Here is a 22,332-nt window from a genome sequence, read left to right on the forward strand (position 1 = left end):
TGTGAATTCATGTCTCGTCACTTCACACTCCAGCTCTGATGGTGGCAGTATTGTATTCTAATCATTTGTGGTTCCTAACTGCGCAAAAAGAAGATACTTTTCTCCACCAATGCGAGTTGACTTCTAAGAGGCGCAAAATATCAACTGTCAGGATAGGTCGATATAGATTTGTGTTTGTACTGGACTGCAGTGGTATAGAAGCTATGAGGGAAATAAATCAGATGGAATGTTTGTATGAGTCGTCATATATTTACCATAGTTAGATTGATGCTTTGGATTGATAAATCATCACTGAGAACCACGGATTCAGCTATGCAGGCTAACGTTACTCTCTTATTAGACATTCTCTGTATGAATTCAGCTAGAAGCTAGCTGCGAGGTAACTTAGCTAACTAGCCGCGGTTAGCTAGCTGGTGTTGTTATTAACGTTAACTTAGAAGTAGTTGTTTTTTCCTCATGTGATAGGGTAGCATTTGTGTGAATAGTAATGCCGAGCATTCCGCAGAATAATTTGAAGGAGCAACTTGAGCGACACAATCATGCTGTTCAGAGCAAATTGTCACTGGCCAGACCTAAACCTGGGTAAGTGTGCTAGCTGCAAACTTTCCTAGCGATAGCTAGGTTAATGTACCTAATGAAGGGGTCTTAAAATATAACTTCATGGCGAATAGTACATTTGTTATGGAAACATGACTGCTAACTAACTGACGTTCAAGGTTGAAGATAGCATGGCTCACTTAGGTATTTAGACATATTTGATATCGCTTGCTGACATTATATTATATCATTACTTCTAGGGTTTTTACTTTCAAAAAGAAGTCAGCTTCGTCCAGCTCCAACACTGAAGGTGCATCAAAGGTAACGGACTCAAGTGGTCTAGCAAACAGGAATGTCAATATTTCCTATAACAGTGCTGTAACCAAACCCCATTTGACGTTTTCAACCAAGACTGATAGGCCAACTCCAAAATTCACCTTCCTCTCGGCTAACCCGAAAAGCAAACCACAAGCCATTACGCTTCCACCAAACCCATTTGCAGTGAACAAGTCCATCTTAGACCAGACAGCTTCCAAACTCTCCGCAGCACCGGTCAAGCAAGATGAAAAAGCTTCAGTTAACAAAACGTCTTTGCTGGACAGTTCTTTTGGCATCCACAATGACGACTGGGATGACTTTGATGACTTTGAGACTCCAGTCAAGGGGAGTACTGTGTCTCCAAGCCCTGCAACATTATTGAGGGCTTTGCACCCCCCCAGCGCTGAACCAGGGGACACTCCAGTCAAAAGAAAAACAGAATCCCCAGGCCATGCATTACCAGTAAAGCTATCACATGAATGTGATGCCGAATTGGGTAAAGACAGAGAAACTGAAGGTGACAGAAGACCAGTTTGTAAAACCTCCAACACAGAGCGACACAGTGTCATCAGCAGCCATGGCGGTTCACCTGAAATTCCCCCATCTGGGAAAGATCCTGACTCCACCTTTGAGATCCTTTACAGGGCTATAAAGAATAACACTCATCCTCAACTGGAAGAGACTGACCCAGGAGACTCGCCAGTGAAGGTCATGAAAAGACACCGGTCAGTCCAGAAGAAACTGGCTGTGTTGAGCGACAGCGAGGACGAGGCTGAAGTTGAGGCTGGGCCATCAGACAAATTTACAGAAGATGACTCTATTTGCATTCAAGGTTGGTACAATACTGTGCAATGTTGTTGAATGGTTGAAATTAAAATGTATTTTGTGGCATGTTCAGAGGATTTTCAGTGTTTGATGTTAACAGTGGTACAGGACATTTTATTAGGCCTGTACTCTTGAATTCATGGCAAGTTGGTTTATTTTAAAATGACAGATACACAAATTGACTGCATTGACCCAGATGTCCTGCACAATGATGACAAGTTGGAGTCAAGGGATATGGACTTCATACCACCATCACCAGCCAAGGATGAGAGTCCCTCTTTGAGGTAAATCACAGTTAATATTTCATCATGTCATCTTGATCAATCGGCTGAGCTATATTGTGTTTAGCACATATCCTTCCTCCAAGACTTCATACTTATACTTATTCTTATTCTAATCATGTTGAAAATGTGTGGTACAGCAAAACAAGTCCCCGGAGTCTCTTGCCCCACAGAGAGTCTGTCGGAAGTCTTTCTGGAGTCACTGACGTCCAGTCCAAAGATACCAAGGGTATGCATGTTACTGCAATCACCCACAACATTTTATATCATATTATTATATTATCAACATATTTTCTTTGCCGGCTGGAAAAAATACATTTAAGTGATCTCTCATTGTATTATTCTGTTTTTGTCAGGGCCTGATGCTAAATCAGACGATGCACTCTTCAGCATTATGGAAACTATTTGTCGACTGGTGGACACCATCCCCGAACATGAGTTGATTGGCCTAAGCTGTGGCACTGATCTTCTTCTACAGCGAGCTCAGAGGTGAGCAGAGTCTGGAGTCGCTCTACATTAACTCTCTAGGAGTACGCCTTGTAGATCTTCGTTCAGTTGCAAATTAGTAGTTGTAGTCCAAAGGTGGAAATTAAATTTTCTGTCACTTGGAAAACTTGCTTAGTGTTAACAATGTGGTACATTTCTTCCTAGGAAAAGAATTCTTGCTAATGGAGGTATGCCTAGAACATCCGTTTCAGACAAAGGAATAACACCCTTGCCCAAGGCATCATTCCGGCAAAGTTCTGCTTTTGACACCACACCCAGTCTGAAGTCAACGACGTCACCTTTCTATGAGGAGATCAAAAACAGTTCCAAGACAGAGTTCCTATTCAGGAAGTCCATCTCCTCTGTCATGCCGGTGGATTATGACAGCAGTGTCTTTGAAGACTCCAGCTGCCTCATCAGCGATGTCCAGATTCCAGGCTTCTCCTGGAGACCCTCAGCGTCCTCCACCAAACCCACTTTCACCGAGGAGAAAAAGGACAAGCGCTCCAGCAATTTCAACTTTTGGAGCAGTAATGACCAGAATGATGACTGCTTCTCGAGGCCATCTTCCCAGCAGTCTGATGTTCAGATAGTAGAAGATGACGAACCAGAGGCCTTGTTTTACTCCCCCAAGAAGCCAGCTAGTGGACCTAAGGTGACTGCAGAAAGTAAAGTGGGGGACAGCAGGCAGTCGTCCAGTCACATAAATAACTGGAAAGACGCAGATGGGGACGACTTCTACATTGACGACTTTGACATTGATGAGTTTGATGAGGCAGACATTCCGGAATATTTTGACGAACCTCCGACTACGAGCACCTCCACTTCCAATCGGACTTCCACTTCATTCGTCTCTGCAATACGGGAGGGAGGGCCAGTGAAGTCCACACCGGCCAGAAGCGCAGTCTCCACGCCGAGCCCTGCCCCTGCTCTTAAACCCTCCAAGCCCTCTACTCCAGGTGAGTTCAAGAACAGGATTAAAAATAAAATCTCTTGAGGCCCCTTCACTCAATGTCTCTTTGTTAAGCTTTCAAGATGTTTACACAGCAAATATACCTTGCTGTTTGTGCGATCCTTATCCTTTTGGTTATATATTTTATTTTTACAGTGAATTGGTGTTTTGAGGTCTTTTGTCTGTCTGTTCCTGTGATTCTAAATCCCTTTTGTGACAATATTGTTATCTAAAATAAAAGCTAGACGGGACTTCTCTTTTCCACATTTTACATTGAAACTGAGAGGCACACCAACGTTGTTTTCATGTGTCATCTCACACAGAGCCTAATTACCGTAACCCGGCCCATGATCGGTTCAGGGGCTTCAGCTTCCCCCACTCGGCAGAGATGATGAAGATCTTCCACAAAAGGTTTGGTCTCCACCAGTTCCGCTTCAACCAGCTGGAGGCCATCAATGCTTCTCTACTGGGCCAAGACACGTTTGTCTTGATGCCTACAGGTCTGTCACACATAAGCAGCTGCAAATTAGCTTCATGTTTTGCGGGGTTTAAGTCAGATAACTCAAGTGACAACATGATCATCGTGCTATCCATATTTACATGGTTAGTAGTATGGAGAAAAAAAAATGTATCAATGTGTAATGTGTTGCTTTGTTTTGGTTTGAAGGAGGAGGTAAAAGTCTGTGCTACCAGCTGCCTGCATGTGTGTCATCAGGTGTTACCGTGGTGATCTCACCACTGCGCTCACTGATTGTAGATCAGCTGCAGAAGCTCACCACCTTGGGTGTAAGACATCAATAATCATCATTCATACCACACTGTTCTGTTTGATTCGGTACAAATATAGATGATCGGATGGGTTACAAATATAGATGATCAAATGTGTAGGAATAGGCAGGCATACATAATGCTTTCAACTTTTCCCCATTCTCCTGTCCTGTCACCTGTGTAGATCCCAGCCTCCAGTCTGTCTGGGGACAAGAAGGACAGCGAGGTCAACCGCATCTACATGCAGCTGTCCAAGAAGGACCCAGTTATTAAGCTGCTCTACGCCACGCCAGAGAAGGTGAGTTGGGGGATTACTGATGACTCAAGACCAGACAGACACACAGACACAGACACACTCACACACACACATCAGAGAAGGTGAGTTGGGGGATCGCTGATGACTCAAGACCAGACAGACGCACAGACACACACACACACACACTGAGAGCTCTGCGGTCTTCCTGGGATGGTATTTTGCAAGGTTTCTAATTGCAGTGTCTTGACCAAATTATCCATCTAATCCAGCTGGTGCTTAACCATAACTGAGTTTCCACGACAGGATTGAAGAGAGCAGTTGTGATTCCTGCTTTGCTGTGTTATTCTGGTGAAGACAGGTATGGCGTGCGGTCATTTGGTCTTGACAAGTGGACATTTGTCTCTCCTCAGGTCTCCGCGAGTGGCAGGATGATCAGTGCGCTGCAGAACCTGTTTGAGAGGAGCCTCCTCTCACGCTTTGTCATTGACGAGGCACATTGTGTCAGTCAGGTATGAAAGCTTGCTTGAGGAAAACACAAATCATAGCACCTCTTAAATTCTAATTGTGTGAAATTTGGTTGCTTGAAAATGAAAATGAATTGTGCTTGAAAATATTTTACTCGCAGCCATGTCCCTCCCGTGACATGATCTTGAATCAACACAAAGTCTACTTTAAGAAACAATCATCTGTCTAGTCTGACCCTTAGTCCATATAGTTTGACGCACTTTTGCTTTCTTCACTTAGTGGGGTCATGACTTCCGACCAGACTACAAGCGTCTGAATGAGCTGCGGCAGAAATTTCCCAGGGTGCCCATCATGGCTCTGACAGCCACAGCGACACCGCGTGTGCAGAAGGACATCCTCAACCAGCTGCAGATGAGCTCCCCACAGGTGTATGTACCACAGCATGGCCAAGCACACATAATGTTGTGTGGTTTTGTCATTTCTGACATTTCATCACATATTCTAGTTGTTATAGATTGATAGCAAAATTAGAGTATCTGAGATTTTATTTCATCAGTTATTTCCCAGTGGTAACTGTTTATGTTAATTTATTATCCCACAGTATGGCTGAATCAAAAAAATATTTTGACATGATTTACAACATCCAGAAAAACATCTCTTCTGTCTCTTCTTGTAGATGTAAACTTGCTGCTTTAGTAAAAAATGCTTTAGTAAATCTCTTGGCTGAATAGCACATTATCTATCTGTGTTAAAACAGCTTTAACATGAGTTTTAATCGACACAACTTGAAGTATACGGTACTACCCAAAAAACCCAAGAAGGTTGATGAGGATTGTAAAGAATGGATCAAGAAACACTACCCACGTGAGTAACCTCATTTCCTTCCTTTCTGTAAATTGCTGTACTTTTTGCACATTTGTTTTTGGTCACCCTTTACCTGGATAGTCCCCTTTAGACTATCTACAGATGCTCAAATTGTTCATGCTTTGTTAACTGAAATGTATGGTTAGGGGTTGGGTTTGCTCAAGGTAATGTTCAATAATTGTTTAAGAAGTATTTGAACTTTAATCACTACAGATGATCTATAAAGTCTTCATGTAGGCAAACTATCTAAGTAAAACCAGTTTGATGCAATTTATATTGTATTTTGTATTGTATATGTTGTCAATGTTAGTGCTCCGTTGTGGCATACTGTATGTGCGTGTGACTTATTTTGGCTTCCTTGGCCTGTAGGTGGCTCTGGCATAGTGTACTGCTTGTCGAGGAATGACTGCGATGCCATGGCAGAGAGTCTCCAGAGAGCGGGCATTGCCGCCCTGGCGTACCATGCGGGCCTGAACGACAGTGATCGAGAGTATGTCCAGAGCAAGTGGATCAACCAGGACGGCTGCCAGGTGAGCCATGTGCCCCTCTCAACCACCTGATTGGGACTTTCTCACCCTTTATGACCTGTTTTATTCAGGTGTCCTGGGAATAATCTTGAAAGTTTGTAAAAATGTGACTGAATCATCAGTTGTATGAAATGCACATAAAGAGATATATATTTCACCACTAGGGGGCCCTGAAACTGCAGTGGTGTTTACAATGTCCATACAAATAGTGGACTACTAACTCTACTTTACTTTGTCTTTGTTTGAAATTGTGAATAGCAATTCTTTAATCAGATAGATTAATTGTCTTAATTGTATTTTTGGAATTGGGTGTGCATTCGCAGATCCAGGGGTAAATTATGAAAAACATACACCTGCCACATAACTTGGCACAGGTGCAGGATGAAAGATACATCAAAGGCAGAAATTAGTTATTGAGTATTCATGCCCTGCTCCCAGAAAACCAGAAAGCAGCTAGATTATAAAGATGTTTCAACACTTTCCATTCTATTTGTAGTACCTCCCCATGAAAAATTTAACCCAAATGAATAAATGCAAAAACAGTAAACAGGCCTCAGAGAATGCATATATTTTCCCCTTCAGAATTACACTATTATTACATTATCAAGTTGAGCACCAGTTTTATTTGTAGACGATTTGTACATATTACATCCTTCAACTGTTGCCCACTTTTCAGGTCATCTGTGCCACCATTGCCTTTGGCATGGGCATAGACAAGCCGGACGTGCGCTACGTCATCCATGCCAGCCTTCCCAAGTCTGTGGAGGGCTACTACCAGGAGTCAGGCAGGGCGGGCAGAGATGGAGACATCTCCGAGTGTGTGCTCTTCTACTCCTACAATGACGTCATCCGCATCAAGAGGCTCCTCACCAGTACGTATCTTCCTTTTTTTGGGGGGGTGGATAGCCAGTAGGGCTGTCACTTTTGTGAAAAAATCCTGATTTTTCATGTCTAAAGACGTTTCCATTGTCAACGCCAAATATAGGCCAATCCACAAACAACTAACAGACATTAGGACAAACGTAAAGAGGGCGCTTGTAGACGCAAGCCAGCAATATTTCTGATGATTTATTGCCGTGAAGTTTCGTGCACAATGACAAACAGGAGTGCTACATTCTCGAAAAACAATAAGCCCAGGATACTGCCATTACATCAGTGACAAACATTACTGCAGGCTTCAACGTAGCTGTGTTTACGATTAGAAATGTCAAACAAATTTCGCCTACATAGAACTCGATTGCACAGTTTGCAAAGCCTACCGCTTTGTTCTTCTCCATATAGTTTGATATACCAAAAATCCGAAGTACTTCCACATCGAACTCCTCAAGTTATTAGGGCCTATCACTAGTCTCTCTCATGTCGCACAGGTTGATCGCGTTGTCCTCCATTTTTGGCATAACACGAGCAGCACAGCAGCTGATTGAAACAGCTGTTTCCGGTGCGTAAAATTGGTGGGAATTTTATTTTTAGCTTTCGCAATGCTTACTGCACTTCGGAATTATTTTATATTCTTATATTCTTGTTTGTGAATTTTGTTTAATTCGTTTAAAATTAATAGTGTACATATTTGGTTAAAATCGATTCCCTATTGTAGTTTTCGAAACTTGTGTTGTTTGGTCCAATCGATTGTGCAATCGATTTTCGAACGTAAAGTGACAGCCCTAATAGCCAGGTGCTAGGTTTAAATATAATATATAAAAAAGTATATATATACTTTTTTGATCCCGTGAGGGAAATTTGGTCTCTGAGTCTAATCCCGGCGCAGTGAGCTGCCTGCAACAACAGCGGCACTCGGGGATCAGTGAGGGGTTAGGTGCCTTGCTCAAGGGCACTTCAACCGTGCCTACTGGTCGGGGTTCGAACCGGCAACCCTCCGGTTACAAGTCCGAAGTGCTAACCAGTAGGCCACGGCTGCCCCATTATGAAGATCCAGCTGGAAACAACTCACTGGAATTTCAGTGGTTGATAGTAACAAAGCTCGCTGCTGATCGAGGCTATGCCCATTTGGTTACAATGAATTGAGAGCAGAGCCCCATTGCATTGTATAAAGAAGGCTTGAATGTAGATCATCTTATTCTCTCTTCCCACGTGTCTCTGTTTGCGGCCTTTTGTGAAGGCTTTTAGCGAGCTCTAGATTGGTTTCCTTTTGCATGTTTTCTCAAGGCAGACCTTTGATAGTCAGTATCAAGTATTTGTCTTGACAGATTTTATTTCAACTTAAAACTTAACAAATGTATCTTCATTGTCCATTTGCACCTGCCCTGTAGTGGACAAGGATGGGAACCGGCAGGCCAGAGCCACCCACTTCAACAACCTGCACAGCATGGTGCACTTCTGTGAGAACATGGCTGAGTGCAGGCGCATCCAGCTGCTGGCTTACTTCGGCGAGCACAATTTCAACAAGAGCTTCTGCACGGAGCACCCTGAGGTCATATGTGACAACTGCTCTAGACCAAATGTGAGTGTCTGTCTGCCCCTGATGAGCCCCTTACTCAAATGGTCCTCTTTTTATGACGCTGGACCAGAATTTGGACAGTGATGCAGGGTCCAGCCCACATCTTTTATTTAGTTAAAACGCAAATTAATCCATAGTTCTTTGGTAGTAATTTTGTAGTCTGACAAATTTTTGTTTTATGTTTTTGTTTGGCTGAGCAGTGTCTTTATTTGATGTGAAGTTGCAAGGTAGTTCTGCGGTTCTGATTGTGCCCTTTGGCCTTGCCTGCAATTTTTCATCCAGAAATACAAGGTGAGAAATGTGACCGAAGATGTGAAGAAGATTGTGAAGTTTGTGCAGGAGAACTGTGAGAAAGTGGGCAACCGCTACAACAAATCTGCTCAGCAGAGCCGACTGACCCTGAACATGTTGGTGGACATCTTCATCGGTAAGTACCTTTATTTAACCTCCGATAACTGCAAGAGGCTTAATATAGGATGTAACTGTGCCATAACCAGAGGATTGTGGCCATCCTGTCATGACTTCTTTCTTGCAACACAATTGCATGCAACATAAAGTGTGCTATATATGAAGAGTTTGCTTCCAAATTGCTATATCCTCCATTTTAATGAATTTTCATAAATCTATTTGTTTTCCAAGTAATTTCAATGGAAATGCAATTGGGTATTCTTATTTGATTTATCTTTACTCAGTTGAAACAGAATAGCAATATTATTGATAATCCTGAAATACACAATTAAATAACATGACTTATTAAAGTTTTCATAAATGGATTTATAGCGTTTTGTAACCACACTCTTCCTGTAGACAAGTTTGAATCTAGTCTGAAACCACATTGGTCTCCCCAGGCCATAAGAGTGCCCGTGTCCAGACAGGGATGTTTGGGATCGGCGCTGCCTACACTCGACACAACGCAGACCGTCTCTTCAAGAAGCTGGTGCTGGACAACATCTTGGAGGAGGATCTGTACATCACGAATAACGGACAGGCCGTGGCCTACATCTCCGCTGGCCAGAAGGCCATGAACGTCCTGGGTGGCTACATGCAGGTGAGAAAGGACAGCCAGAGTTGGTCGCAGTCAGTTAGTTATGATGGACAAGGAAATCTACAGTGTATCTACAGCTGGTTTGTCCTATGTGTCATTCTAAAAGAGAATTTAAAGGTATACTATGCAGTTTCAGGTATAAATAAAATTGTTGTAAATAGCCTACTTCTCATGGCTTGTTCCCCCTGTACACAATGAACATGCTTTTGTTGTGTAAGCAAAGAACTGACAACAGGCAAAAACTATCTCCAAAGAGCTATATGACAAGGTAGCCTAATGTTTCACGATTCTCGCGAGATGTCTCCAGATCGGCAATTCTTGAAGTTGCATTGCTGGTTCTCTCGGTAGCGACTCGCTACAGCTATGCTCTATGGCTATGCTAGGTGAACGATTCCCCTTTTATAAGTTTGTTTACCATCAAATTGGCTTCGTAGAGGTTATATTAACGTAAAAATCTTCCATAGCTTTTACCTTTTAAAGGCACAGTCTGTGATTTTCCTCATAGTTCTGTCTGTCAGTTCAGTATTTATACAGATTTTACTCTGTAAATGGGAAATGAACACTGTAGCCCCACCGAGCCATCAAAAGTCCTATCCAATCAACAATGATTTAGAAGCTCAGAAGGGAGGGGTGTCATTTGATTGGCAGTTGCACTCACCCTTTGCAAAAACCAGTCACGGACAGCATCTTTATGACCACATGATAGTCCATGTCTCCAGAGTTGGGGTGTTAAGGGTCATTCACACCAAGAACGATAACGATAACCATAACGATAAAAGCGTTCACACTGAACAACGATAAGTCTCTCCTTGTGTTAATGAATGTGACGGCTAAAATTTGATGGGTTCTGATTGGCTACGATATCGTTCTCCATGTCGTTATTGTTATAGTTTATGTGTGAACGTCGTCATTCATATTAACGAGAACGATATTTGTTTATAGTTATCGTTCTTGGTGTGAATGACCCTTAAGAGTTCCTGTGCTATTGTGTGGTATTTCAGGTGGAATTCTACGAGACAGAGAATGCCTCCAGCATCAGGAAGCACAAGGCGGCGGTCACCAAGAATGTCTCCAAGAGGGAGGAGATGGTGCAGAAATGCCTAGAGGAGCTCAACGACCTGTGCAAGAAGCTGGGCAAGATCTTTGGCATCCACTACTACAACATCTTCTCCACTGCCACGCTCAAGAAGATTGCTGGTGGGTTGGCTACCTTTAAAGACCATTAGCTTATATTTATAACACTTCCCCTCCACTTGCTCTGTTTTAACTCAAACCTGGCTGTCACATACTCCAAATGAAACCTACTGTAGTATGGAATGCACTGTGCTCAAGCACTGGTGTATTTGATAGCAGGTATTGTGGATATTGCATTGTTTTGGGGAAGCCTGATGAGTGACTTTCGTGTCTCATGGATCTTTTAACGTGTTGTGAATCTTGCTTGTTACTGATTGGCTGTCTCCGCGGTTGCAGAGACGCTGTCTGCGGACCCCGACGTGTTGCTGCAGATTGACGGCGTGACTGAGGACAAGCTGGAGAAGTACGGAGCAGAACTCATCGAGCTACTGCAGAAGTACTCCGAGTGGCAGCTCCCTGGTGAGATACACATATACAGTAATACACATATGGCTACAGGCCCTACAGCCTCTGCAGTGGCCATGCATTAATACATCATTATCATCAATCATTGCTCTACCGTAATATCAGGCAAGGCAAACAGTGATACATATTCCTCATCTTTAGTCATTCAGAGGGAGGCAATAAATATGTCTCTGTCTAGCTGTGTGCATGATTACCATTAGTTTCATTTGGCCATCAACTCTGTGTGACTCAGACTTCCACTGCGTGCCATTCAGCCTACTTCTATCAGCAGTGCGCTGTCTGCACTATGTGTTTATTCGCGTAGTGTGTGAATATCAACAGGGTAGTGTGTTATCTCAAAATCGAACACCAGCTCGATGCACTTAGTGGAAATGACTATCTCAACATTCAGACATAATGTTGCTGGTGTCTTCTATTCAACAGTGACATAATCGTACTTTGTCAAAACAATTTAATGTTATAACTTGCTTGTACATCTGGAAGCCATTATACTGAGTTTCAAAATGCTCCCTCTCCTTCCGCTATATAGCAAAGATAGCGACCGTTGAGGGTCAAAAGTGTTTGGTGTACCACACTCAACTTTTTTACTGTTATCATGAGTGCACTCAAGATAAGTGTTGTAAGTAAAGAAGTACTCCGAATGGGATGGCGTGTCTGATTTGTCCCCCTCTCCCCATCAGTCGAGGAGGAGCCGGAGAGTTCCGGCTGGATCGACACGGCGCAGGGTCGCCACGAGATGGACGAGGATGAGGACGAGGAAGACGATTCTTCGACTTACTTCCGGGGCAACAGCCGAGGGGGGAAGAGGAAAAAGGCGGGATACTCCAGGAAACCCAAGAGGAGAAGAGGAGGCTACCAGAACCAGAGCTCCTCTGCCAAAGGGTGAGCGTTCTTTCGGCAGTCAGGGACCCCATTCTCATTAATTTAGCAGAAGTGATTAGCCAATGTTAGCCTTTTTCTCACCTTCAATGGAAATTAATTTATGGAGATTTATTCTCACCTGTTTCTTTCTCATTTGATCTGTGCCTTCTTGCTTTTGTCTCTATACTTGTCTCTCCTCCTCTTCTCTTCTATCTCTCTGTGCAGGGGGTACAGCAACAGCTCTTGGAGCTCCTCTGGCTCCTACAGCAGCAGCAGCAGGGGTGCTTATAAATCTCGAGGCCGAGGGGCAGCAGGCCGAGGCGCGTCTGGCCGAGGGAGCGCAAGCAGTGCTCCGCAGGCGGCCCCAGCAGGCCGGAGACCGGGCTTCATGGCCATGCCAGCACCCCAGAGCGCGGCACGCCCCTTCCTCAAACCTGTCTTTTCCCACATGCCCTGAAGAGGGAGCTGTTTCACTGACCTCAGTTATCCAGCAATGAGCTGACTGCTAGGTGTAAATATGTGTAATATTTGTTAGATAAACATTGTTTGTACTTATATTTTTGTATGTGTGGTACTGTGTTCAGGATATCTGTTTGTTCTTTTGTTGAAAGGTAATTTAAGTTATAAAGTTGAATAGTTTTAAGCTTCAACTGTCATTAAATGAATTAAATTTGAATAAGAATCATTGTGCTAGTTTTTCATTAATTACAAAGGATAACCTGCCACAGAGTCAGAATACAAATGTTTTATGTTAACATTTGGACCAAAAGTACATTTTAGATTCATCAGATACTGCCAATAACTAACCTGACCTCAGACAAAACCTTACCCTGCAGTCAATTAGATATGCTGTAGAAAATAAAGGGGTACAATCAACAGAAATTATGGTCCGTAACATTTCATCTGAGGTATGTTACATACATAAACCACAACATGCCTCCTCTTTAAACACTTTTTGATGTTTATTTCAAGTTTGAATATTTCCATGGCACCAGTTACAAGGGACTATCAGAGAAACAATATTTCATACTGTTTCGTATGGAAGGTTTCCTACAGTACAAAGATGGTCTTGGAATGAGTCAGACTCAACAGGAACTGGATTTGGCACATAAATTTGTATATATTCGTATATCTATTTATATATTAAGTAACTAAACAGCAGCCTCCAATCCCAAGTTTAAAAAGATGCAGAATACAGAAATACATAAAACATGTCTACGGCACAGCTATGCACCAACACATTTTGGGCATGTGTGTGTATGCGCACATAGCTGTTGGAGAGAGAGAGTGTGTTTATGGGGGGAGAGGGTAGGGGTTGGTAGAAGTGACAGAAGCACAATACATTGAGTAGAAGCAAGTTACAATTACTGATTTCATTTCAGTCTTTCAGTTTCTGGGCAGATGGAGAGAAGGGCACAGAGACTTGATGACGGGATAAATGGCCATGAGAAACTACAGAGAAATAAATAAACATGTACTGTATGTGAACGTGTGGTTTCCCCACTCGTCGGTTGCCTTCCTCAGGGTTGGAATCCCTCTCCAGGAGCAGAGATGTCTGCTGGCCACTTTGACTAGAGTGGTGTGTGTCATGTGATGTGTTTAGATCAGTGGTTGACAATAGCAGTTACACAGGATTCAGCTGTTGTACAGTACAACCACTTGATCATAACCACACATACATACATACGAACACACACACACACATAAGTAAAACTTGTATTAAGCTGGTGGTGAAAAAGAAGGCAGTTTTAGGTAGGCCTGTACATATATAGCCAAGTTTGCTTTAATACATCCAAGACCCAGTGGATACAAACTGAAATGAAATGAGACGTACATTTCAACCCATATATACCCACAGCATTACAAATGATTTCTTCCACCCTGTTACTTTTTGTGTGCCATGGGGCCACACTAGCTGCAATGCAGTTCAGTGCTCTATAGAACCAGCTGATGAAAGCACTCTGGCAGAATGATTGCCAGCATATGGTTTGTAGCATATGGTGTAACTTCAGTCATTATGCACTTTTCCCCTTTTATCATACTGTTTTACACACAGGCAGCCAGAGGCAGGTTCAGCTTCCACACAAAGTACTACCACCAGCTCCCAAGAGGAAGACCAGGACAAAACAAAACAAAAAAATCAAATGAAATAAATTATAGTGTTACCATGGAAACGGACCAGATTCGAAGGGACACGTTCTTATTGTTTTGTTGTGTCCCCCACCTCCATACTTTTACTGCAAGAACAGCCGATGAAGACAACCGATTACACTTGACCATCTGACTCATGGCTGGCCCAATGGGCATCCTCAGGAATGCCACACACACTGCGTGACATTCTTATCAGGACAAGAATGCCAGGACACTACACAGCGTGGCATGCCAGAGCTCCACAGACAGAGAGCCAGGGTGTTTCTGCAGCACAGCAAAGAATGCGGGTATTGCACCTTAGTTCTTAGAACCTGTCACTTGCCCGTTTGGAAAAGTTTTGGAGAGATTCAGGTAGAGGCAGAGTTTGCTGGTCACACGCGGGAACAACAAAAACATGGACAGAATTGTCAAATAGGGAAGATATGGGAGCGAAATGTGTACAAAATGTAGCAAATATTTTGGGGAGTAAATTCAATATTGTATCCACTTTTACAATTACCAGTATTGTCTTCATATAAAAATCATTATTATTAGTTTTGGAACAGTGTATTAAGCTCAAGGCTGTGCATTGAAATGATCAGACAAAAATGACTCCACATGACAAGAAAATCAAGTAATCTGATTCCACAGCTGCTATTAATTCATTACGAAACTCAGATGTTTGTACAATTCTTTGTGGATACCCTTTTACAATGCAGATTATTGAATTTCCCTTTTACATTTCAAATTATTGCTAGTTGAATGGTGCTGCCTTTAGTTTTGTGCATGCATGGAAGGATCATTGAAGCTACATTATGCTGTAAAATGAATTACAATGCTGACCATATTGATATTACCAAATCTCACCCACTGGAAAACAAACCAAAATACAATCCAGTTTTTATTGTCCATCAAGAAAGGGAAAAACATAAGCAAATATAAATAATACACAAATGTCATGTTAAGACACCATTGTCTTAATTTGCAGTCTGTTGGATTCAAACCATCCCCAAGCCATTCTGCTGTTGCACTTGCTGTTGGATATGCATGCATGATACTTTAAAAAGTAAGAAGCATGCACGTTTGTCTCACGAATCTCTGTAGAGGTTTTCATCTCCTGTGGCGTGTACAGTCCTTACAGCATATCACAAACCTAGAGCACATGTTGTGCAATACAACTTTTCTTCCCTTCAGCAGGTCACAGAAACAGTTGTTAAAAACAATATGGTTAATTGTTGTTGTAGCTGAGATAGCCCTGTAACAGAATAGGTGCTGAAGTCTTGTGGGCAGAATGAGGGTCTATAATAGACGTCCACCAAAGTTTGAACCTTTAAGACAGACCGAGGCGACATCAAACCGCAAGGACACATAGCTCGCAGGCCCCACCTGACACTGCAAGTGCCTTTGTACTGATGTCGCCCGTAGTGTGCTGTGTAATGGATTAGCATTTAGACTAGCATAAATGTTGACTGTTGCTATGCATTACTGGTTGAGACGGTCATTGTTATTTATACACAGACCCACTGATAGCACACTGGGATGGCAGAAACAGGTGGGTATCATGTTTAAAACAAGACCAAGACTACATGAGTGGCATCCTAGTACTTCAGGAATCTACTGTTGCTGTAGCGTGCTGCAACCACGCCATCTAAACTGTGCTAACTTTTGCAGACCCAACAGGAGGATTGACAGAGGCTTATTGGACGAGATGTGTGTCAGTCACAGTGTACAGATTAAGACCTAATTTCCTGTACCTCCTATCTCAGTTGTAGGCCCTGTGCCTTTAGTGGCATAAAATCATTCCTCTCATGTCCCTTGTTCCCGAATCGCCCTTTTCTCTTCTCCGCCCTCTAGTCTTTATATCTCCTTGTGTACCAGTCTTCCTTATTTCAAAAATAAGTCCTAACAAACCTTCCTTTTTCTGTCTGTATTCCACAATAAATTAAGCTTTTAAGTTAAACACACTCACATAAAACAGATTTTAGGGGGGGCTACACGTATAACTCTCAAAAATTGCTCTCAACCTCACACACACACACACACACACTCACAAACACACACACTTTTACAGTGGGAGTAGACACATTTAAACAGATTTTTCTTTCATCCATCAGTTCAGCAATCACGATCAACCAGCAGCCAAATCACAGCACTGAGGTATCAACCAAAAGCTGACAGCACTTTGGCACCTGATAGCCCAAACCCTTTCTCTTTCGTTCTCTCTTTCTATCTCTCTCTCTCTTTATCTCTCTCTCTCTCTCTGTCCAGAACTGGTTGATTTCTTTTTCTTTTGATTGCTGCTTAAGCTGTGTTCCTTGGACAGCTAAACTTTCTGTCTGCTCTGTTGCTATGACGTTTTTATTTTAGGCCGCCGCTTGCTTGCATGCCTGGCATACAGAGAGAACTGTGTCACTGCTGGCTTGAGTAACAGAGGTTGGTTGGTAAGAGGTGGACCAGGGAGAAAAGAAAATCTGTCCTTTTTGCCTTGTTAAATATCATTCCATCCAATTATTCCATAAACTCTACAACTCACCTGAAACACGGAGCTAAAAAAAGGTATAATTTAATCTTCAATAACAAAATAACATTTCAGTTCTGTTAAAATATACATGGAAAAAACTGTCAATATATTAGGAAACTAACTACTTTGTACAAAAAAGTACAGCATTGTTATTGTATTCTAATAATTAATAGTAGCATGGTATTCACAAAGTACAAACTCAGGAGCAATGTCTGATATGGAATTGAAACAAACCATTCATTCTTTATACAAGGAGTCATCTCTCAAATTCAAAAAGTCCTATCATAATGAGGACAATAAGAGTGAAAATGAAAGAAAAAAATCAAAGCTAACGCAAATGCACACCTTCAGAATTGATTGAAATATTCCTCTAAAAAAACCATCACTATACAATATTGCACATCTAGCTAGGTTGGATCTATGGGTGCTAGGTGTTTTCAAGAGACCGACCATATTCACTTCTCTAACAGTTATCACATAACACCATTGTTACTGCTTTATTTTATGGTATCCTTTATAAAACCCTTTACTTAAAAAAAATAAAATAATAATTCTACTCCACAGCTTGCTACCGCTTACACATAAATATATTCCTAGAAAAGTATATGTGATGCTCAATTCCCTCTTCTAAACAATACTCAAAAACCAACTGCTCTCAAAGCACTCAAACTATCCCTTCTTACGTCCTGACCCTGGCCATTAACTTCTCTTCAGACAACGTGCACAGTCTCACAGCTCTCACAATGTTGTGTCCAAGTGTAATAATTTAGTACATTTGTGTTAATTGTCGAGTTATTTGCGGTTATTCATATTGTATGCTTCCCTACGTAACAGCCTTGTTCACAGAGAAAAACGTTCAGCTGCCATGAGTGACTGATGGTAAAAGATGCACCTTCTACAAGAAAAGAAAATGGCCTCAATCATCCACTTTCCCCATTCCTTTTCCCTGCTTCTCTTCACCAAACACCAACATGACCACCCTTCTCACATCACATTCTTTAAATATGTCATTTCTCAGTTATACTCAAAACAATAAATAGCAAATGAAGGCAACTGTCTCATGTTGCAACAAAAATATTTTATCCCTATACAGGAACAGTGCACTCTTTAGTTCTTTGTAAGTTTTATGGTTTCTTCATATTTTTTTCACTTTTTCTGTAAAAATAAAATGCCTGCAATGACCTGAAATCCCAACAGAGGGGGAAAAACGTGAAAAAAAATCATCCTCTGTCTTTATTAAAGAAAATTCAAACGGAAAAAAAGACGGGGGAGAAACGTAAAACTGGAAGAGTGTAAAAAACCAACCAACAAACGAAGGAGAACAAAACGCAAGAGGTGGGGGGGTGGTGGGGGGAAGACAAAAAACGAAAAAGGAGAAAAATGGTGAGCTCCTGGTGCAGCGTCGGCAGTCCGTTGTGGAGAGAGGAGAGAGAGGGGGCCGCGAGTCTGCAGGACGGATCATGAGAGAAGCCGAAGGCTGGGACAGACGGAGCAGAGCGGGACGGGACGGGACGGGACGGGGGCGGGAGTTCCCCCTCCATCTCTCCGGCGCTGCGTTTAGTGTCTTCTCCACCCCCCACCAACGGGCTCGCTACGCTTTACAGGCTGGGTGCACGCCGCGCCGCGCCTCCAACCCCCCGAGGGCCGCACACGCTCACTTGTCGTTAATGAGCAGCCCGCCCACCCAGCGGAGCTTGCAGGCAAACCACCGCCTGAGGGGACAAAAGTATTCGTAATGGAACTGTTCAAACTCGGGCGTCTGGCGGATATCACGTAAAAATGCAATGTCAAGGTCGGACTCGGTGAGGATGATGAGGAGGAGAAGCAAGACAAAGAGGAGCCCTATGGTCACAAGGAGCAGGCGGAGGACACTTAAAACAAACTTATTCACCTGTTCCGCTTCGCTGAGCGAGGAGAGGCCCACCCCCGCGCCCAGCCCGGACACCAGGGCCCTACCGTCCGGCCCGAGGTCGCCCGTCTCGCCCATGGACGGCGTGCCGGCCTCCGACTCCTTCTCCTCCTCGATGCTGCAGGGGGCACCGTTGACCTGGCGCGAGACGGCCAGCTCCATGCTGTGCTCGGCCACCGGCGTGGGCAGCACGCTGTCCGATGGGCAGTAGGCCTCGTCCGAGATGACCGCCTCGCCACTGCCGCCGCTGGCCTCCATCGCCTGACTGCGCGAGCGGGTCATGAAGGAGTCGCCGTGGGAGACGGAACGCACCGGCGTGGAGTGGGCACTGTCACGGAGGGACTCCAGACCTGGTGAGGGGGTGGGGTGGGGTGGGGGTTGGGGGGCAGGGGTAAGAGAGTATAAGAAAACAACATGGGGAATTCTATGTTACTGAGGTGTAAACTAGAGAAGGAAGTTACAAGGGCTTCACAGGATTGTGTGGACTCACTTAAGGGTCATCGGTCTGCAGTGGCTGTTGTGTGTAAACTATGTATAGTACAGATAGAATATGCATGGGAAAAGAAACCCTCTTATACATTAGAATGCAACTAAATATATTGTAAAGGTGCTACTGTATATGCTGTCTTGGCTAGCAATCTGCTCTCAAGCCAAATATAATTTCATACTCCATGCATTTTGTGGGCAGTGTTTCACAAAGTTTGTCAACACATCTCAATCACAAAGACAACCAAAATGTTTGGCCAAGATACTGCAAGAAGCAGGAGAGCAATTTGATTTGAAAATCTAGTTGACTGTGTCCGAACATAGTATTTTTGACATTACATCTAAACTGTCATTCCTTCAAATATCATCATTTCCATTGATATTTTTACTAAATCGTTTTTTTGTTTTTTAAATGAATAAACATTTTTACATACAACAACTTTAACAACAACATTGTAAACCGTGTAATTCTGTAGGCCTAGTTCACCCTGATGAGCTGGTGTCCTTCTCGACCCCCCACCAGCTGGCCTTACACATGGATATAGCAAAAGCATGGCATGGACAGGTACTTGTCATAATCAGGAGAACTGCATCTCTTCACATTGCTATGCTATGTCCCCCCAGTGTAGGTTAAACAGACACTAACTGGGCCGAGGGAATGAGTGTAATGGGAGATCTATTAGGGACCAGTTACTGTACAAGGAGCAGACAAACAGGCTCCAGTGAGAGAGGGGAAACCTGATCATGGGTCCCCCAGGGACTAAGCGTTTTACTTGGGGCCCTCTACTCGTCAGACTGGGCGATAATGTGAAGAGACAGACACTCATCCACCAGCCCTCAGGGCAAACTCCCTGCTCTGAGCCGACGTCTAGACCGCCGACTGACCGGCAATCTGCTAAGAACATCTTATGTGGAGGAAAGACAACACAGAGAGGTGTCAGTAACAGTTAGCACTTCTGTGCTGGTATTGAACATTCAACACGCTGCACTCTCTAATGTAAGACTCACTTCTCACTTTCTCTCTTAGTCTCAGTCCCTTCAGACCATTAAAAGTAGAGCTTGCTATTTCTTAAGGATGAGTTTATATGGCGATTTAGCCCATAATGAATAGTTACCAATAGCCAAATTGACACCTGGAACTCATAGTGTTTCTAACTATACTCTATGACTACACTCTAACATCAATCTGTTTAACCAAGAGCTGCTTTGGAAACAGAGCACTATGGGAGTAAGAGCCCCATTGGTCAATTACAAACAATATCCTCAGCTGTTCCACAGCTTATCGGACATTGCACATCACTCTTCACAACACAGCAGACCACATGCAGTGCCCACTGGCCTGTGTTTTCATACCATATGAGGTTGGTTTACTTATTTACACCTGCAGTGACCGTCCAACATTAAGACTAAGTTCACTCGCTGGCTTCTCTGGTGATACCCTACTTACAGAAGGCTATAATTAATCGCAGGGTCAAAAAAGCTCCAAAGAACAGATGGGGAAGTGAGTGGCAGGAGCAACATCTCTGCTATTACCAACATTAACAACGCAGAGGTACATGGACGCAGCCAGTGGACCGGAAAACAGCAAATAATGACTTTTAAACATACTGTTTAAGATGACGTGATTTATTATAGACTACTCTGGGAGCAGTGCTGAGCTTAGACAGCAGGATTCATAGTGCACATCTCTGGCTGGGAAATGATTTCCCATCATGAATGGCTGAATGGCTGAATGACTGCATTCATATGTGTTTTTTTGACACATTTTTCATTGTTAATTTTTCACACATGTAGTTTTTCTATGCAGTTTTTCTATGCATTTCTCCACTGCATGTTGGATCACATCTTTGTAAACAGATCTATTTAGAGGCTGGGTTAAACAATGTCAGTTTTTCAGTAACATCGTTCTTTGACAGTACTTTCTGACACTATGCAAGTAGCCTTCAGTATGTCTCCTTCGAGTCATCACTCTCTGCACAGTGCAAATCTCCTCAGGCAGGTGCTGTCACCGGCATATTTCTTTCATCTCCTCTTTCCGCTGAATTTCCACCTCATAAGCAGACATAAATCCACCACTCCATTTTTTTTTAAACACAGCGTGTCCTTTCTTGAGGAATCCAAACGGCCGGGCAGCAGAAGAGAAACAGATGATCTTCTGCTGAGCATTAAACATTCCTGACAGTGTCATTGCTCATATATATTACCCCTTCATTCTGACCGACTTGGATTAGGGTTTCACGTCCCTACGATGCAGTATGTTTGGGCTTAAGGTTCTCATTCACAACCAAAAGGAAAAAGAAAACAGCCAAAATAGAGAGGAGGCAAGTATTACAGCTGACGGTGAAAGCAGCCCTTGAAAGAGTACAGTAGCTGACTCAGGGGATAATGCATTTTTAGAATAAGGATCTGTGTGTGTGTGTGTGTGTGTGTGTGTGTGTGTGTGTGTGTGTGTGTGTGTGTGTGTGTGTGTGTGTGTGTGAGAGAGAGAGAGACAGAGTCAGTTTGTTGCTGTCCTGTCCTGTCATAATCATATGTTTAAACAAAACTCAAACAAGCACTGTTTGAGGCTGTGCCAAGAAAACAAAATCCAAGTTGACAAAGTTCAAGCGCGAGAACAAATGTTGAAATTATGTGTCATTCCTTTGGAGAATACAAAGGTGTGTGAATATGTTTGAAATCAAAGCATGTCAGATCAAATGAGAGAATGGCAGATCAAACGAAATCAGAATCTAAGGGACATTGTAGATGACTAGGATAACACATTAGTCAAAGCCTACATCTCAGACAGCACTCCGACTGCACTGCGCTGAAATCCCAGTCCCTGAAGCTTCTAAAGACAACCAGAGAAAGCCCATCATTAAGGTAAAATGTCAACAAATCCCACAGAGGATTCATTTTCCACAACTAGTGCAGAACAGTAAAAAAACACTCGATTTCCTCAAGTGCCGATTAAAGCAGAAATGATTTCACAGCTCAGACATTTAGAGACGTGCCACCTTTCAACGCTCCGTCAGGCATTAATGATCCGAGAGGTGATTTAACTCCAC

General features: G+C 43.1%; 2 protein-coding genes across 6 annotated transcripts in view; one reads left to right on the forward strand and one right to left on the reverse strand.

The window, feature by feature from the left end:
- Positions 1-64: 64 nt before the first annotated feature.
- Positions 65-12,924, forward strand: blm (BLM RecQ like helicase). Of its 3 annotated transcripts, XM_076262444.1 has the most exons (22): positions 65-582; positions 798-858; positions 949-1,687; positions 1,850-1,964; positions 2,102-2,190; positions 2,318-2,450; positions 2,613-3,406; positions 3,723-3,899; positions 4,067-4,185; positions 4,352-4,465; positions 4,834-4,932; positions 5,168-5,316; positions 5,646-5,752; positions 6,122-6,282; positions 6,956-7,151; positions 8,547-8,737; positions 9,017-9,161; positions 9,583-9,782; positions 10,781-10,976; positions 11,250-11,372; positions 12,059-12,260; positions 12,465-12,924. In XM_076262444.1, the coding sequence occupies exons 1-22, from the start codon at positions 488-490 to the stop codon at positions 12,694-12,696; spliced, it is 4,437 nt and encodes a 1,478-aa protein (XP_076118559.1). In that variant the 5' UTR covers positions 65-487; the 3' UTR covers positions 12,697-12,924. The 3 variants fall into 3 exon arrangements, with proteins under 3 accessions (XP_076118559.1, XP_076118544.1, XP_076118553.1); XM_076262429.1 differs by having other exon boundaries at positions 798-1,687; XM_076262438.1 differs by having other exon boundaries at positions 798-1,687; positions 1,877-1,964.
- A 5,323-nt stretch (positions 12,925-18,247) lies between these two features.
- frmd5a (FERM domain containing 5a) overlaps positions 18,248-22,332 on the reverse strand; it is a 118,179-nt gene continuing 114,094 nt past the window's right edge. For all 3 annotated transcript variants that reach the window (XM_076299956.1, XM_076299950.1, XM_076299964.1), the window contains one exon: positions 18,248-19,149. In XM_076299956.1, coding sequence (XP_076156071.1) covers positions 18,545-19,149 — 605 coding nt within the window. In that variant the 3' untranslated portion in view covers positions 18,248-18,544. The remainder of the gene's footprint in view (positions 19,150-22,332) is intronic.

The sequence above is a fragment of the Alosa pseudoharengus genome, unplaced genomic scaffold (assembly GCF_046254945.1).
Source record: "Alosa pseudoharengus isolate Yale_2024_CS ecotype anadromous, Long Island Sound unplaced genomic scaffold, YU_APseudo_1.1 YU_APseudo_1.1_scf_10, whole genome shotgun sequence".
Taxonomy (NCBI): Eukaryota; Metazoa; Chordata; class Actinopteri; order Clupeiformes; family Clupeidae; genus Alosa; species Alosa pseudoharengus.